Source organism: Lissotriton helveticus, chromosome 12 (assembly GCF_964261635.1).
Source record: "Lissotriton helveticus chromosome 12, aLisHel1.1, whole genome shotgun sequence".
Taxonomy (NCBI): Eukaryota; Metazoa; Chordata; class Amphibia; order Caudata; family Salamandridae; genus Lissotriton; species Lissotriton helveticus.
The window spans coordinates 726,577,509-726,597,124 of record NC_136073.1 but is presented as its reverse complement, the minus strand read 5'-3'; the positions used below and the strand labels follow the sequence as shown (position 1 = coordinate 726,597,124).

The 19,616-nt window shown below is 44.6% G+C and overlaps 1 protein-coding gene across 3 annotated transcripts in view; it reads right to left on the bottom strand.

The window, feature by feature from the left end:
- Nucleotides 1–19,616, bottom strand: part of ANKRD35 (ankyrin repeat domain 35) — a 1,062,691-nt gene that overhangs the window by 210,831 nt on the left and 832,244 nt on the right. The window contains exon 1 of one of the 3 annotated variants that reach the window (XM_078670750.1): nt 17,176–17,319. The exons of the other annotated variants lie outside the window; for them this stretch is intronic. Coding sequence (XP_078526876.1) covers nt 17,176–17,214 — 39 coding nt within the window. The 5' untranslated portion in view covers nt 17,215–17,319. Of the gene's footprint in view, nt 1–17,175; nt 17,320–19,616 lie in introns of those variants that run through there. 3 annotated transcript variants of the gene reach the window in all.

Sequence of the window (19,616 nt, the reverse complement as noted above, 5' to 3'; positions counted from 1 at the left end):
ATTCTGCTGGAGAGACTAAAAGAGGCCGGGGTGCGCGGTACTGCCCTGCGTTGGTTTCATTCATTCCTGCGGGATAGGAAGCAGGCTGTGTCCCTCCCCCCGTATCAATCAGCCTTCTCCCCGGTGATCCACGGGGTGCCTCAGGGCTCGTCCATAAGCCCGATTTTATTTAACGTGTATTTAAAACCTTTAATTACGTTAATCAAAGCCCACAAGCTAGGAGCAATCAACTATGCCGATGACACTCCGCTCATTCTCTCTTGGGAGGGTGAGGAATCGATTCCTCTGGAGTCGTTTCATGACTGTCTGCGAGACACAGCTTGCTGGCTTCACAAGAACTCCTTACAGTTCATCGCCACCAAAACCGAGGTTCTGTTCTGTGCCGGAAGTCGGATCCCCCGCCCGTTTCCAGCTGAGTTCTGACCCCCTGAAACTCTGGAAAAACCACAGCCGGTCACCACCGTTCGCAATCTGGGAGTTATGATAGATAACAAGCTCACCATGGAAGCCCAGGTTGCGAAAACAGTGCTTACCTGCACTGCTTTGATTCGCTCACTCCGCAAGATCTTCCCACTCCTACCCTTGCAGGCCCGGGCCTTAATCGCCAGATGCACCATTCTTAGTCACCTTGACTATTGTAATGCGCTGCTGCTTGAGGCTCCGTCTGCACTGTTGGACAGACTCCAAAGAGTTCAATCAGCTGCCGCCAAACTGGCCCTGGGATGGCCTAGGAGATCCTCGGCTACTGCGGCAATGGCTGAACTCCACTGGCTCCCTATGAAACAGGGAGTTGCTTTTAAATCGCTCTGCCTTGTTTTTAAAGCTCTGCACGGAGTTGGCCCTGTTCCGCTGCAATCTCTGTTCGAATGGTATATTCCAACCAGAGCTCTCAGATCCACAACAGCCTGTCTGGTTAAAGTTCCAAGATTTAAAAAAGCCAGGACAGGAGGAAGATCATTCAGGGTTACTGCATTAAAACTCTGGAACAGCCTGCCTCTGGATGCCCGCCAAATAACAGAACTTCTCCCTTTTAGGAAACGGATTAAAACCTGGCTCTATCCAAAATGCTAAACGCCAATCACTTTACTGCTCATCTCCTACTGCATTCATCTTAGAGAGTTGTCTCAGCGCCAGGATACCTGCAAGGTGACAGTTGCGCTTTATAAATGTTTTAAATAAATAAATAATAAAATAAAACTAACTATAACTTGCGCTCCCACAATGCACTGCTTATAACCCCACATATCACATCACTCATGACATGGTCGGTGACATCTCAAATGTCATCACTGATGGCATCATCCATAGAATCTGATGCACCCACTCACACCCCAATATAACCTTTTATACACCCACTCCAACTTCCACACTACCATTCTCAAAACCATTAACACACCCATACCAGTATTTACACATCCACTTACTGATTCATAGCTCTACACACACATCCACTCACTGACCCATACAGTCACTGATATATCCACTCATACATCCAAACAACCACTCACACACGGTCAGTCACCCATAGAGCTACTCACACACGCAGTCACATCCGCATAGAGTCAATTACACAGCTACTTACTCACCTATACAGTTATACACAGACCCACTCACTTATTCATACAGATGCTAACACATACTCACTCACCTATATAGTCACTGACACAAGCACACGCTCACCCATACGGCTACTCTCACAATCACTCACTCACACATACAGTCATTCATATGCTCCAAGACTCGCCTATACTGCCTTTCACATATGCAGTTACTCACCCATATATCATTGACACATCCATTCACTCAATGACACATCCATACACACGCTCAGTCAGACCATAAAGGCCCTTAGACACACTCACTAACCCATACAGTCACTGACTCACCCACTCACTCATCCACCTAGGCAGTCACACACCCCCTCACCCACCTACACAGATACTCATACAGGTACTCAGACAACCAATCAATCACCCATACAGCCACTTAGACACAAACTGACAGACTGATACAGACATTCTCAAAACCTAGTCACTCACCCATACATTCACTGAGACACCAAATCACTCACTTATACCATCAATCACACAGCCACTGAATCATCCATGCAGGCACTAATACACCAACTGATTCACTAATATATATATTTGGTATATATATTTAACACTCATAAATCTTTTAGAAACAGTCACTGGATGGTGTCATCAGTGATGTCATTTGAGATGTCACCAGTGATGTCACGGACAATGTCATCAGTGATGTAATATGTGAGGGCATGAGTTAGTTAGCTCAGCTATCTATAACTGCTGAATTTCTCTGCTTGTTTGCGAGTGAAATGTCAGCCTAACTATAACGTCCCTGTAACCTTTGTTTTTTTCAGTGAATATATATAAACTAGATTGACAAAGGCCTCTGTGCAGGCTGAAACGAGTCTCTGACTCTTGTGCCTGGAATTGAGGGCGACATAATTCATTAAATTGATGTCGAATCCTGAACCACTTCCCCCCGGAGCTCTATGGGGGCCCTCACCACGTGGGCTGCAGGGCTTTTGTGATGCCACTGATTTTTATCTGCAGATAAGAGTTTCTCCAGCTTTGTTGTCTGACTCATAACACTTTGAATCAAAATGAGCCTAACTCATCACAGAAAATAGTGAGACACCTGTTTTTTCCTACACATCATTCCCTTAGGTAGGACTGAGGGGGATCTAACCTGGTCTGCGCCTCCCACCTCACACACTACAACAGTACAAAGCAAGTGGTATGTTAGGTAGTGCTTGTATAATGTGCAACTGCCACTTGTGTGGTGTTCCAGTACTCTCATTGCCCGAAGCGATTACAGACTGACCTGTTTGTTTGATTAGCGAGCTGTGTGATTGTAGAACGACCTATGAGGGAAAGTCAGGTCTGGAGCCTGAGATCTTGATATGCAGTCTGGTCTTAAAGAGACGACCTGACATCATAGGAATGGGTGCAACTGTTTTATAGAGGTGAGAGGAATAACATATCACACCACATTTATGTTACATACCCGATTGAAGAACAGACGTGCGATGGGTGCACTATCCACTCCATGTTTGTGGAGAAGTGTGGCTCAATGGTTAGAGCGGCAGACCCTGATGCAGAGGTCTGGCCCGGGACCAGGGTTCAATTCCCACCTCGGCGGCTCTTGGACTCAATTTCCCCGGACCTGATAATTCTCGCCTCGGTGCCTAGTCTAATCATGGGTCCCACTCTGTGACTCTGGGCAATAGCTTGCTTAATCTCCACAACGGCCCCAACAACTCTGGGATGCTTGGCCTTACCTTGGGGGTGCCCAGGAGTGGGCACTTCACTGGGAAAGCCAGGATGGGTTCCACAGCGGTATGCGTACCAGCGCTTTGAGACCCCCCTGGGGGTGATATGTGCACTATACAAATACAAATATTAATATTATTAATGAATATTGGTGTTTCGAACAAGACTCCCATCCCCTCCCCCCCACCTCCCCCCGAGACATCGGTTTAAATGGTGAAATATCAGGTTGGGTGTAATCCAAACTTAGAGAAGGATGAGTGGCCTGTAGCACATGTGAGGCCTCAGTAGCTTCCCCCCCTGATGATACACACAAGGGGGGCCTCTACCCCGAAGAGCAACACCCTGCCTGATCGGCATAACATGAGAGCATGAGATTTACAAGAGCAATGCAGTATTACGTTTATGAAGTAAATCAGTCTTGAGATAGGTTTTACAAAAACAAATCTGAGTAAGGGAACAAGCACAGTGTGTGTTGTGACAGATTTCCAAATTTCAGGGAAAGAGCGTCAGACATTTACATGTGAATGGAGGGAAGGCAGCCACCGGATCTTCACCAGCCCTGGCCTGGAGTGTTTGCATACGTGCTTCCATTGTTTGCATGGGGAAGGAATAGCTTGTGCCGGCAGAGATCTGCCAGGTGGGTCTGCTACACAATGCATTTCACAGACTTCAGGGGATCCCTTACTTTCCATGCTGGCTGGGTGAGCCAATGTTATTTATTCCAAGCAGTGATTACACTCAATGCTCGTGCAGATTTGTCAAGGGGGTCGAGGGTTCAATAAGTGACTCCTCCTATTTTAACTTTCAAAGAATTATTTGTTCTCCACTACAATAAAAATGTATAACTAGAGTTACACTAAACTTGGCACGAACATAGAACTTTTTCTCATGGAAGCACCTTTGCTTGATTGGCTGTAAATCTGTTCCATGATTTGAGTTTTAGTTTTACAAAAAAGTTTTGGACGGGTTTTAAAGTGTTAAAGGTTGGAGCTATCTGGATCGTAAAACCACAAATTAGACCTAGACCCCAAATTCAAAAAATAAAACTATCGGATTGAACACGGGAGTTTTTTCTTCCATTGTCTATTTCTGGTTCTTGAAGCCAAAGCCAGGTTTGCGGTGATAAATGCTCCAGCTGGCTTTCTTCAAAAAAGAAAACCTGTTAAGGCAGAACAAAAGGGGTCGGTCACCGCGTCTTGAGAAAAAAAAAAGTGAAAAACTAATGGGAGGTGGGGGTGCAGGAAGAGAACCCCTGTGATGTTAATATAAACAAACATTTGCAATGCATTACTGAAAGTTTGAGCTATTGGTGTTGCATTATTATTTGCAAAGGCAATAGCTCAAACTTTCAGTAATGCGAGACCTATTAACATAACATAACATGTATTTGTAAAAGCACACGATTAGATTACCCAAAGGTGTCCCGGCGCTGAATAACAGATGTTTATTGCTACCCAACTCAATGGTACTCATTTTATCAACCTCAAATGGATGAAAGGCTGAGTGGGCCCGCCGGGATTTGAACCTGTGACCATGAGGTCGACCACAGGCCCCTGCAGTGGCTGCTTTAGTCCACTGAGCCACCAGACCCGGCTAATGCTGGTTATTTATTCTGAAGTGTGAGCGAAACAAAGATGTTCATAGGAGCAAATCAAGACACTTTACTTGTGTGATGAACAAATAATAAATATGTAAACATATTCAATTTCACATTATCTTTTATAAGCCACATAGGTTTATCAGTAAAGCTGCATGACTGATGCAAATTCAGTGCTCATTTTAAGAGTCCATTTCAATGGAAAATGTGCGCTTTGTAAAATGCAGTATCATAGCACACACTACTTCATTCACATACTCGTGAGAAAATGTGCAGCAGGACACACCATTCACCCGCTGAATCAGTGTGGCTCATTTGCTGTACATCCGTGTGACATTTGGGTTTTTCATACCTCCTATGACTTCACTAATGTAACATTGGTAGCAGCAACCCCATTCCGCTTAGGCACAGGAGTGTCGTTCTCTAAAATACAATGATAATAACATGACAATATTATAATTGTATTTTTCAATGCGGGGCTCATAGCCAGGTTAGGGCGGGGCTGGGCTGGCCACAGCAGAGGGAGGAGTGGTTTACACTCCCTAAGTGCGCATGGCAGCTTGGATGTCCCTCTTGGGCTGGCCAAAGAGTCAAGCGCAATTTGCAGGTTCTCCACCGGGCTGTAATGCACAGCCTGGGTGCAGAACATGGCTAGGCTCTCAGTCCCTCTCTGAGCGCCGAACCACAGCGCTCAGACCAATCACAATGCTGCTGTAATGCAGCGCCGTGATTGGCTGGGAAAGTCTGGAAGCTTTGCTGCTTCTGTTTCATGCTGCCAGTGCTGAGATAAGACGATGGAGGAGAGGCGAGGCGGCGGCGTCTACAGGTACGTTTATTTATTTTTTCACCCCCTGGCCCACCACCCTTGTTCCGAAGCATCCACCACTGACCTCCCTCTTTGAAAATTGTTGCAGTGCCTCTTTACTTACTGCTGCATTTCATAAATGCCCACTCTGGGCAGGTGCTTATCGGGAGAGAAGGGATAAAATATGGTGGGGGGTGGGGGGGTTTGTGTGTGCTGCATTTATTTTTCTATTTCTTCGAAGTCTTTTTGAAGGGTTATTTAACTTATGCAATCTCATAACTGCAAGATGTAAGGTGAAAGACTCAATGAATGGGAGCGTGAGAGGACTTAACGTCAATCTTTAGCACGACTGTAGTGCAGTGGTTCTTAATCTGTGGTCAGCAGATCCCGGATGCATACTCAAAGGGTCCACGAGGGTTTAAAAAATAAAACAGATTAATGAAGTACCTGTACATAATAATACAAAATTGCATTGACTGCTTTAAATGCACTGTATAATGTAAACATTTGAGATTAGAAGCTAAAAATTAAGTTGGTATCCTTATGATTCGTGGGAGCAGCGCTGGTAAACGGAATCTAGCATGGATGATTGGTGGCCTCAATTGAAGCAGTAGTTGCATGCACCGACAAAAAGGGAGCTTGTACTGGGACCAAAGACGACAAAGATATGCAGAATCCAGAATATCCCATCACTTTTTAGAAATTAAGCTAAATGTTGAAAAGCTCAAACCTTCCCATTAAAATGTCTGCGTTTGTTTGTTTGTGAATTACGTAAAATACTTCCTAATGCCCTATCTGCTTGATGTATACTCGTTTCTGTATTCGTGTGTATTCTTTTGAGTTTCAAATCATAGAAATTGGCTAAGCAGAGATCCGTGGCTACTAAAAATGTGATTCAGTGAAGGTCCTCAGAAGTCGATGGTTAAGAAACACTCTCAATACAGAGATTTAAGTGGGATTATAAAAAACTGGGGGGGTCTCTCGAAGGGGCGTGGCCAATGTAATTAAGGGCCTGGCTTAAAAACACATAAGCTAAAAGTCTCTGCTTAGCATAGTGTGCCGCCTGTCTGGTATTTTGCTGTTTCTGTCATTGCATCCAGATATATGATACAACAAGTAACATCATACCTACAAGTCAGAACATATTGGCTTTGTCAATGGTTGTTGGTTGCATAAGATAAGCAGAAACTAGTATGAGACTAAAACGTGTCCTATTTCATATAATGTATATGTACAACATGTCGAATTGCTACCAATGTTTGATCTGCAAATTTCGAAATTTAATAAACTTGATTATCAAAAAAAGATAAGCAGAAACTATGGCATGTATTGTATATAATATTCAAAAAGCTTCCAATTAAAGCCCTGGTGACCCGGCACGCATCGCCCATTGGGCTGAAAGGGCTTCAGCCCCACCCCCTTTCCCCCCCCGTCTGGCAGCCCCGCTGAGAGCTTCCCGGGCACACACACAACCGCACCCGAGAACTTCACAGGTCCTAAAAAGACCATTTACTTGGTAACAAGGCTTTGTTGTGGTTTCACCCGTTCTTAGACCCCCTGCATCTCCACTCTGCTTATTGTTGGAAGAATCAGCCCCCCACCCCCAATTTTTAGTAGCCCCTCCTAAAATGTGGCACTAGTTGTGCCTCTGCTGGTGACACCACGACAATGTTGCTGCTCCTGAGTTTCAGAAAGAGAAGGGAAATCCAGAGAGAAAGTGATTCTCTTTAAAGCATTTTTATTCAATGTATTTATTTAATGCGATTTTATATAGCGCAAACATTACCCGAAGGTGTCAGAGCGCTTTACAAAAGAACCAGTTGTGTTACATAAGTACTTTGCATTAAATGAGTTACATAGGAGATATACTACAGGAACAAAATTTCAAATGTACATGTGGAGCGAAAGGAGGGAAAAATTACAAATGTACAAGGTGTAAAGTCACTCAATGAAGAGATACAAACGGATAAACTCTAAAATCACATAGGAATGGTAGAAAGAACAAAGGATTTCCCTTCCCCTACAAAGCTCACCTGGCAAGACGTTATGCCGTAACTTCTCCAATAGTGAGAAGTGAGGAGTGTGAGCACGCGCACATCGATGTGCCGCTGTCACTGCAGTCCGGAAAAAACGGACCGCCTGTGCCACGGCAACAGAGCCCAATAGAGACCTGGTTCGAGGCCTCCTTTAAAAAACTGCCGGTGCTCAGCACCGGTGAGACGTGGCCCACTTAAAGCCCTGCGCATATACATTGCTTCATCTTTTAAAAATAAAACTGTTGAAAAGCTCAAACCTTCCCATTAAAATGTCAACATTTATTTCCGAATTCAATAAAATAGCCCTTAATATGTGCATTTGTCTTGATGTATACTTGTGTCTGTATTTTTGTACATTCTTTTGCGATTCAAATCGTAGATGTTTCTTGGGGAGGGGTACAGGCTACCTATAGTGATTCAGTGGGGGCCCCTCAGAGGTCAAAAGGTTAAAAAAGATGCAACTGTAGCGCAATATGAATGTACATTTATTTAGCGCGAACCTTGATATAAAGCAAGGAAGGGCGAATCAATCTTTAGGAAAATAAAGTGCCAGTTATTTGGTTGGATTGGTCTTATTTTATTTACAGGAGTTTCTTACAATCTGGAGGTGAACAGTCGAGCTCCTGTATAAAACCTCTGCCCTGGTATTTCGGGAGGTTTACGAGGATGCTCTGTGTTCTTGGCAAGATTTGTCTTTCATTACAATTTTTTTATCGTTTTATAGCAACACAATAAAAGAGGCACATGTATCAGTCAGCGGTAACATCGATAGTATACTCAAAATGCTAAATCCACTGCAAACCAATAATCTGGTGAGTGACTGAAGGAGACCGAAAACACAACTGGCTATATTTAAACTAAACTAGGTATGTGTTTGGTTTAGAGATGCTGCATATTTAGATATAACTTATTTCCTAATGTGTTCCGATTGCCTAATCAAAATCATACTCAAAAGAATTGTACATTATTTTAAGCTAACATAGGTAAACATTAACAGGGCAATCGGTTTATAACTTGGCCTACAGATGTTTCAGGATATATTAGTTCTTATAGTGTCTGAGTGAGTACGAAAAAAGGTGGAAAGCTGAAAGGAAAATGGAGAGAGGAGACCGCAAGAAAAAGTCAGAGCACTTTATTCGCACATCTCTGTAGCGTTCACACGCATCGGCTAAGTCTGCAGGGGCTTTTATCAAAGCGGAGCACAATACAGACTAGTAGATTCAGTCAAACAAGTCGGGCAAGTCGTGCATTTTGTGAATAGCATGCGTGACCGCCATTGCTAATGAAATAATGAAGTGCTGGAGTGGAGCGAGCCGTGCGTTTTGTAAATAAAGGCATGCGGTCACCATTGGCTGCTACTCCGACTAAAAGAAAGGCGCGCAGCCGCTATTGTTAAAGCGTGCCGTACTGCCAAACAAATGTAGATTAGATGAAAAGGTGCAAGTTGGCCGAGCGGCGCATTTAGAAAATATGACACGCTGACGACATTGCTCATAAAAATATAAAAGCAGGTGCTGTGCTAAAACCTAAAGCACGGCTCCTGGAGGCGGAATTGCGATAGGAGCAGACAGTCAGCAGAGAGTGGAAAAACGGGCACCGTTGAAGTAAAGCATGTTGTACGTGCAATAGTAGAAAATCATTTAAGAAAATAGTGCTCACAGACTGTAAATAAAACATACTGAGTAACAACACACATAAGAGGGTTAGTCCTCATGGGAGGTTACAAAAGGAGAAAAGGCGGTACTAAGGAGAGACAACTAAGCCTATTTACAAATCAAAAGCAATCATTTAGAAAGGACAGTAACATGAGCCACCTGAAAGATGGGCAAAAAATGGGTGAAGCTTCAAGACCATACTTGAATACAGCATGTCTCGAAGAGACAGCGCTAGGGCTGCCAAGGCGAGACCTAAAAACTGGACAATGTAAGCACTGCAAGGGGACGAATTGCAACATTTCTTGCTCAACTAAGGGCCCACAGCATCCTTGCAGTTCCACTGTTCTCTTCAGATATTTGTGTTTATATTCACAGCAAAAACGCCACTTGGCTGACACTCAGTGTGAGTTTCAAAAGTGGAGCAGCTTCTGAATTAAGTGTAGCCAATAGGTAATGTGCCCCGTGTCCTAGTGCGATATCTGAACCCTAGGGATGGAGCTTGTGATTCTGTCCCTCTCACCCTCAATGTCTCAAAGCCTACACACTGAAGCTGGTCTACCAACTGTGATTTCCTATAACCCCAATTGTCACAGGATTGTAAATAATCATTAGTACCACAGGACAACAACTGCGATGCTGACAACAAGACTTATCACCCAACTCAATAGAACTCTTTATTAACTTTGGAAGAATAAGAGAACAGTGGACACCTGTGACTTAAGTTGTTCACCCATGTAGGTCCTCCTTGGATACATTCTTCTGGGCTGCCTCATCTACCCTTCGACTACCCATCCGTTTTCTCTTGGATTCTTTCCTGTGACCCCATCTGCTTTATACATATGGGTTTTATGAATGAAACCCCAGTTCCTTCATTAATCTCGCCTGCACGTACTGTACATAATCGTGCCCTCAATGAGTTACTGTATGTGCTCTTGCATCTATGTAATGTGACTCCTAAGCTACTTCTAGCTGATTTGACATTATCAGTGTGTAGGTTGAGACACTCTTACAAGGTTTTGACATTATCAGTGTGTAGGTTTAGACACTCTTACAAGGTTTTGACATTATCAGTGTGTAGGTTTAGACACTCTTACAAAGTTTTTCTGACAGTAGAGCAGTCTCATATCCTTAGATGGCCATGGTGCCTACAAGGTGGACACTCAGTAAGAATTTCTATTAAGCTTTATGAAAACCAGTTATGGGATGGCCACCATGCATATGCGACCATCTTGGAGTATTTATTTTTCCAGTGTTGATGGCCGGACAATGCTTTTCCAAAGCTTGCAGTGGCATTCAACAAATGCGCAGTGACAGTGACCACACACCGTGGCCTTCAGGGTGGGTCAGTCATGCGCGGGTTGTGGTTGCATGCACGTTGCAGTGGAATTCGAAACTGGACCGGCACAAACCAGCAATGCGCCTACTCTGCCCCCGGCCCTGCCACTGCTCAGACTGCTGCCAAAGCCAAGGTAGTAAGTGTGAAGTAAGCGATGCAATTGGTACTACTGCACCGGCACCTGACCCACCAAGGTGTAGACGTGCAGTATCCTGTTGTCACGACTAAGACCCATTGAATGGTGCTGCTGCAGGTTATCTGGGGGGTGTACCAGGCCAGCGGTGGTGTAATTGATGCCTCATTACCCGACCTGCCGGCCTTCCCTAATAAATTAATTAATATCATGAAAACATAGCAGCACACAGCAGGCTGCTTTTCCTGTGCAGGGCCCAGTTACTGGCCACAGGGCAGAAATGGGCTGCACAGAGAGGGCAAGTCTTCCTTTCAGGCACATTCACAGACGTTTTAAGGCATGGGCAAAGTGGGCTCAAGTCCTCAGCCTTCCAGGGGGCCCACTGAGAGTCAGCTCTGATCTGCAGAGTCTTGCCCTGATGACCTTGAATCATAAACTGTTTTAAATATCGTTTTCCTGGAATTTATTCCTAATGTGGGTGATGTGTGAGAGGCTCGTACATGCATTTTGCAGAGAAATGTTGTCTTTAAGTTTCATGCAACATCCATAAAAGGTTATTTTTCAGCAAAACAGGACCTCACATATTCTGGTTTGATTTTTATGCTGATGAACTTGTTGTTTCACTAGACACTGTAAATGTTTGCACCTTCAAAAAGTGAACTGTTTGTGTAAACTGCTTTGATTTTTATGCAGCTGAACTCATTATTGGTTCAGCAGCTACTTTGAAACATTTGTGCATTCAAAAAGAGACTTGTTTGCGTAAGGGTCTTATTTTTATGCTGCTGAACTTGTTATTGTGTTACCAGTCACTTTGAAGTATTTGCACCCTCTTGCACAAGCCAAACGGGCACAGGTTGATTAAACTGGTTTGATTTTATAAGCTGATGCACCTGTTTTTGTTTGCTAAGTCACTTTGAAATATGTACACCTTCATGCACAAACCAAAAGGGGAATTGTTTGACTAACCTTGCTTCATTTTTGCATACTGCTGGACTTGTTTTTATCATGCTCTTTGAAAAGATTTCCACCTTGATGCCACTCCAAAAGGGGATTGTTTTACCAAACACACTTGATTTATATATGGCTGGACTGGTGATTGTTTTATTATGCATTTCGAAAGTATTTGCACTTTTTCATATTGCTTCGCCAACTACAATTAGTATAGATTCTGTCTGTAGGTACTTGCTAATGTGTTTTTTTTTTCTACAGGATGTGTTATTTACGGTGTTGTTTGCACTAGTCTGTGATACGTGTGCCTAAAATCTTGTAATTAGAATTATTTACACAACAGATATGATAAATACAAACAGACACTCATCTGCATCAATGTTCTGAAGCATCCAAGCAATTTTCTTTTTCTGCCTCGTTTGCCTGCCTGTGTTTGTCCTGATTACTATGAAAGCCATGATGGTTGAGATTGCTTCCTCTGTTCATTTTAAACATGATAGAGTGGTTATTATCATGCACAACCCCTGACAGATGTAAGTGTGTGGCATGCAGATAATTCACACCCATTTATTTCTCTTGGAGCTGGCAGGATACTGACATATGTTATGTACTCCTAGTGTATATTGTCAGTCGAGTCTGTGAAATTGGAGGTTCAGGTTTGTCTTTGAAATGTTCACGTTATTTTCCATCAATGTCAATTCTAATTCAAACCCTATGTAGTTGTTCTTTGTTCTTCAGCGACAGGCGGTTCCTCAGACAATAGGGCCGGTCCTTGGCATTGTTCTGATTGCTGTCTCAGTTAAATAACCTGCTCTTGACAATAATGTTACAAATGGCGTAGCTTATATGTTAGGAGTGTTTCTCACTTTCTTATTCGAACTTTGAACAAGACAACATAGAGGCATTTCATTGAATGTTGGAGGTTTCAATTCAAAATATACCAGATTTTGGCCGTTGGGTCAAAGGGGTGGACCATCCATGTACCTCACAGGGTGTCCCCCACAAGTTACGTTACGCCACTGAGCACATTTAGAAAATTCAGTTTGAGAAACAAGAAAATGCGAATATTAGGCTTGTGGCAATGCAGGTGTCCTGACTACAGCAATCTCCTCAGAGTCTCTGCCACGTGAAAATGACATATATAGGTGACCAAATCCTGTGGAAGTAACAAGCCTCTTCTCCATCACCATGTGGGGCAGCTAACAACTCGTGCCAGTCTCGAAGGTTATCCTGCAGCCTCTGGTCCATCCAACCCGGATAAATGGGCGGATTCTGCCACCAGCATCTCATTTCTATAGCTTGAGGGCCAGGAGGCTGTAGCCAATAGCTCGTTAGGCATTTTTGAATCAACAAAGACCCATTTTAAAATGCCTGCACGCATGTCCGCACAATTACATTTTTCTTCAATGCTCAGATTCAGTTTCTTACGGTAAGCTTTTACTGGTTAATGGACACTCCGCAGCGCTGCATGTGAAATCTGCGACGTGTTTTTTCAGAAATTGAGCTAGGTATGGAGGCATAGATTTTGGTACCCATCTTACACATTTAATGAGGAACAGAACAAAAGCAAACATTTAATTTTTTGCTGGATGGGCAGTGGAAGCTGCACAAGTGCTGTTTGTGGCGGGAGACGACCTTTACTACGCGGGAGTTTCACCGCAAAAGGTTTACAACGTGCGTTTTACAACACAAGTCGTTTCAATGACTTGCGCTTGAGGGTGCTGCAAGCTAAGGAATAGTACGATTTACTATCCAACACCCTCCCCACTGTACGTAGACTGGTGTTGGAATAGTAAATCGTACTGTCCCTAAGTCCAGGGCCCTCCAGCGCAAGTCGTTGAAACGACTTGCGTTGTAAAACCCGCGTTGTAAGATACCGCGATCAACATAATTGCGTAGTATCATCATACATTCATTTGAAGCTGTTGGGTATTCCTCTGGAGGCTATTCTTTTTTTTTTTTTTTAGGAGTGTGGAGACTTAATTGGGGACATTGTATCTAGTTGTAGAGGCCTCATCCGAAACCCCATCTGGAGTATCTATTCACTGTGTATGACGTTAAGGCACTGGCCTGTGGCGGGCATTTTCCATACCTTTGCAGAAATAGCTGAATTTCACCCCATAGGACAAGCCACCTTTGAGATGTACGGCTAGACCACCAAGCTGCTCACCAGTCACCTTCCCAAGCATCTCTAAAGTCTGGACAAGAGGGAGCTAAAGTAATTGCTTCCATAAATGTTGTGCTTTACAAAGAGCTCTACTCATGAATATTCGGTCTACTTCTGGAGCCTTATCCAGGGTATTGCATATAGTTCTGGAGTATAATGTCCTCCTCTGAAAGGGTCATCTGCAACCGCACACCCAAGAAGCATTTAGCTGTTGGCACAGTAAAAGAGGCAACAGACCATGGCACATCATGATAAACTGTCTAGTCTGCGGTTGTCGGTGTACTGGGTCTAGTTATGGGAGACTCAAAGACTCTAGAACTTGCTTAAGTGTTGATACATGTCGAGTATTGTGCCTAAACCTGGAGGGTAATCCTTCGTATTATCTAGAAGTTGATGGAGTAGGGGATATAATGACCACATCCAAATTTCCAACCAGCACAAGGAAGAAAGCAGTGGTACTAACGACGCATACATCGACAAACAGACCACGTGCAAAGTTTTGTCAGAACACGGTCAGCCTAGACGGACCTTCTGACCTCGTTTGCCATCAAATGTTAATCCTCTCTTATAAAGGTACCATAGTCTGTGCGCTAAAGACATCAGGTACACTACATCTCTCCCCTATTTCTACCTATTTTAGACCATGCTCTACTGCCCCTTTCTCCCCGATACCCTTTCGTCTTATCTCCTGCCACATTCTCATCTCAATATTTTTAACTGTTAACCTGCTTTCCCACTCTCACTGATTACTTCCATCTTTTTAGACTGTTATAGATCTGCTTCCCTAATCTGTTCATAAAATGTTCTGTGTTTCGCGTACTTGTTCGTTCTACAAACACCCCCTGCCACTATCGAGCTTCCCACGGCCCTTAGAAACGTCTGTCTGTTTGAATACTCCCCAATCCAGTCTCAATATTCACAGACCTTCCTTCCCCACACTTCTCTTGTGCAGTCTCAAGTCCTCAAGGGAGGCTTGTCTTCAGTGACTGCACTGCAGCACTGGCATTGATCACCTTGAGTTTGCGGGTCCTTTAAAATCCTGCATCGCTGTGGTGTGGTGACCGCCCAGGCTTCAATCTGACTTCAGGGAGCCGAGGGAACTGTAATTTTTTGTAGCTTCATGTTTTAAATGATATTTAGATGCTGTGTAACTTTTATGATTTTTTATATGTAAAACCGAATAAAGTTGTTTTTGATTTGACTTCAGGGAGCCGAGGGATTCCAATAACGTGCTTTAAGAAAGAGCTTGAGATCTTAAAGACCTGGACCCGTATCTGAAAGTATCTTATCCTTGTGTGCGGACAACTATCACAAAATTCAGTTAGATGTGGCACAGAGCTCATGAAGGTGGCAAATACACTGCATAGGATGGGTGTGTCCAGGCCTGGTCTAGGAGGGCCAGATCTGTGAGGAGCTTTCAGGAGTTACAAATTATTTCCATGTATGCATTGCATGCAAATGTGTCCTATATTGAACTCATGACATTATGCCTTGATCTGCCCCTCAGACTTGTCATGGCTATTGCAGACATGGGAACAGAGGTTCTAGATGGGGCATGGGAAATCTCCCATCCCCACACACACCCCCCACAGTCGTAGAATCGATCATTGATAATACGCTTGGGTCAAGGGATCCCAGCATTAAAGCCTCGTGTCTTGGTGGCATATGATCCTGTTCTGCCACCCAACTGCAGAAGAACAATGTCCTTAAGAGGAAAGCGTCAACAACATACTAATCCATACACAAAAGAAGTTACCACAAAACATTATTTTTATGTCACTGTGACGGAAAAATATCTATATAATCTTAAAAAAGCCAAGAAATTAAATAAAAGAAGTATAGGTGCTGAGAAAGGTCAGGTCAAATGTTGGCCTATAGGCTAAGGTTTGGGTTACAGGTTGTGGCAAGGGTCAATGCTTTGCTATAGATTGGGTTCTGTGTTAGTGTCCGGGTAACTAGTTAGGGTCAAGGTTTGTGTATGGATTTGGGTCGTTGTTAGTACAGGCGTTAACAGTAGTGCAAAGCGGAGTTTAGAGTTGGGGAAGAGTTCGTTTTGGAGTTCAAGAGGACCAACTAACATCTTCGATAGTAAAGCTAGGGTAGTAGCTGAATTCCACAAACTTGATTTGCATAGGTCTCGAGTCAAGCTTTTATCTTTCTACGTTGATAAAATGAGTGGCATTGGATCAGGTATTAAACACATGAAGCATTTTTAAATACGAAGGAGCATTTCAGTAGGAGGTGTACACTTTGCGGGGAAAAAAGCTTCTTCACGATTTCACAAACTATGTACAAGTATAGGTCTAGCTAAAACAGTCTAACATGCCTTAAAAAGCCAACTGCACTCCACTTGACGCATACAATAAAATTGAAGGTCGGGAGTGCAGAAGATAATAATACAGAAGACACCTGAGAGGTGGATCCTGCAATAATAATAATTTGTGGCACTGTGAACTGAGCTGCACCTCAAATAATTATAAAGTTTGCTACATTTGTGGTGTCCTGCCAAGTGTCTTCCAGAGTCTGATCAAACGAGATCTAAAACCTTGGTAAATTCACCTTTCGGGTCACTATTCATAGCCTACTGGGCAAGACGGGGCATGCAGGAGCCACATCGCTCGCCAAAAACGTGCAATACTTTGGTTGGCACGGGAAGGGTTCCCTAGACCCAGAGGAACCGGTTGGTATTTGAAGAGACTGAACGTCTCGAATTGAGTCAGCACATTTAGGAATGGTATCGGGGATATCCTCAATGATCCCCTTACAATCCAACCTGCAGTTCTGCAGACAACAACTTAAGTCCCAACCAATACTAAACATCTAATTAGAATGTGTTGGCCCCTTGTGCACTATGCGTTTAATCGGTCAAATACATTAATGGTATCGGGAATATCCATAACGAGACCCTCACAATCTAATGAGATATTCTTCGGGAAACAACCCAAATCCCATCCGGCACCACACATTAAGGTAGTGTGGTAGCCGCTCAAGCACAAAGCCCCTCGATTGGTTCAGCATTATACAGGCCCACATTAAATAAGCACTGAAAAAAAACATCGACACCTCTATATTTGGGTCAAAACAGCACTAACAAATTGTCAACACGAACTATGGAAAGATGGAGTCATACTTGCACCATGGCGACCACAACATAATCCAGATGTGACAACAAAAGGCAAAGGAAATGAACGATGGTACCCACAGCCACTTGGGACGAGGAGCAGGAGAAGATCTTCTTCATGCTTCCGCAGACTCCTCGCGGGTGTCCCCACGAGTTAACACTTCTTGTTTCACCGCGATGGAGCTTGGTCACTGGGCGGAGAGGTTGTGGTTCCACCAGCCCCGATCCATGGCCAGCAGCCACCGGTGGAGCTCCAGGCGCTTCTGGGCGTTGGAGGTGGGAAGGTGGTGGCAATGACCACCTGTGCAATCCGCTGGAACCAAGGACTGCGAGTGACAGTCAGACGGGGTGGATGTGAGACCAGCTCCTCCCAGGGCAAGGAGGGAGGACTGTCCCAACCCAGTGGGAGAGATGATGGGAGATCTAGTCTTGATCTACTCCCGGCCCCTACCACCAAGAGTCCAGCTGGGGGGCATCCAGCCCCTGCCACCAGTACCGACGGGGTGGTCGAGTAAGTCAGAGCCCTTCTCTCTCTCTACCTCCAAGACAGGTCTCTCTCTGCCTCCCCTTCGGTGCAAGGAGGCACGACGGAGCTCGGCACTTCTCCCCTCCAAGGGTCAGCGCGATATTTCCCACCAAGACGCGGCTTTCCTCGGTCGTCAACAGCGTCTCGGGTCCTTTTACCTCCAGTCCGTTCTTCCAGCGGGTAGAGGCAGAAACTGTCGCGCATTCACCGACCTTAGGCAAGCACTTGGAGGCCAGGCTCGGTTGGAGGCTTCAGAAACCGGGGACCCAGCCCCTGCCTGCGCGACACAGGGCTCCCCAGCACCGCTCCGCAACCTCACTCTGCAGGCCGGTGACACCGGTGCCTCTCCGCCTCCGTCGCCTCCCTCACTGTGCCCTGGGAGGCCCCGTGGTGAGCAGGTACCCTCTCGCCGCCTCCTCTCACACCTGCTCTCACCTCGGGCTCGGCCCCAGCTTGCCTCAGATCACATCGAGGATAATTAGAGAAAACGCGCCGTGAAAGCTCCTCACAGCCTGAGCTGCTTTGGACATCACCCCGAGGCGAGAGGGGACGCGTGTCGGAGCTTGTCCCGCGAACCAGCCGCCTACACCGGAATGTCAACATCGGTAACAAGATCGGCTCTTTTTTACAAATACCCATTTCTGGGATTCCTTTCAGCCTCTCCGCCCCGCTGGTGCTGCCAGGCCGGAGGGCCTCAGGCGGGCAGACTGCTAGCCAAAGCAGGAGGGACCGTCATGGAAGCCTGACTGGGTCCCAGCCCTTCTGGCCTTTCCTCCTTCGATCCACTCGGGACAGGGGTGTCCAACGCAGCTCCAAAAGGGCCAGGTCCATGGCAGATTTTCAGAATAAACATGGATCATTTTCTTGACCTTTGGATTCATTTAAAGTAAATAAGTATCGGATGCCGTGTCTGCACGGCATAGACCGAGCCAAGACCACAGTATAGCGCCATGAGGCCCTTAACCCATCCATTTTCCTCAGCTAGTTTGGGGTTTTAAGTTACGCCTTTGCTGTCAGGGCTATTCAAGTTGTGTTTCCTAGTACAGGGGTGGGTCTACGAGTCTCAGCATGCTGAGGGCTGTTAACTAAAAAATAAAAAAAAATGCTTTGTGTGGAGGGCACCCACGTGACCTGGAGAGGCAGTGACTGCCGTCGCTTGTCATTTGCGGACTTCATAACAATTCTTATGTTTTGGAGTGGCTCGATGCTGACGTTTCCAAAATCAATACACTAAGGATGCTCTAGATAACACATCGTGCCTCCTGATTTACTTATCAGTAAAAAAAACGCCCCCTGTTTGCTTCACATTTTTGCTAATATGTAGGAGTACTCAGTCTATTTACAAACCGTCTATATTAACATTAACCAGAGTCTAACTTGAAGAGGAAACACTTAATGTATTTCGTAATGCTCTTATTATTAAAGTTCAGAGCAGTTCACAAGTTTCTAGGACGAATTTCTTCTTTCCATCCATATAAGAGGAGGAGCCATAATGTGATTAAAAAGCGCCTTTTTTATTTAATCAATATTTCGCATAGCCAACACTTTTCACCCTATAAAGGATTTTGCAAACAATATATATGAGTGATCAGGAAATTGATGTGGTTAGTCCTTGTGTTGCTTAAAATGACCAATTCGCGCTAGTGGGATCTGCAGAGTGATGCAGCAAAGCACACAATAGCACCAATACGGGTTAATGGTTTCTCTCTTTTGAAAACCCGGATGAAGTCCTGAACAGGATGAAACGCGTTGGCTGGAAGCGCGAAAAATTGAAAAAATACGACTTTTTTTAAATCCCATTATGGCTCCCTCCTCTTATATGGATCGAAAATAGAACATCGTGCTATGAACTGCTCTGAACTTTCAGAATAAGAGTATTTCAAAATACATTGAGTGTTCCCTCTTAAATAAGGTTGTTGTTGTATGTATGGAGGTTCCCGAACAGTGGAGCTGCAAAAGGAGGAGCCCTATTGTTTAGCATTATCTACACTAGCAC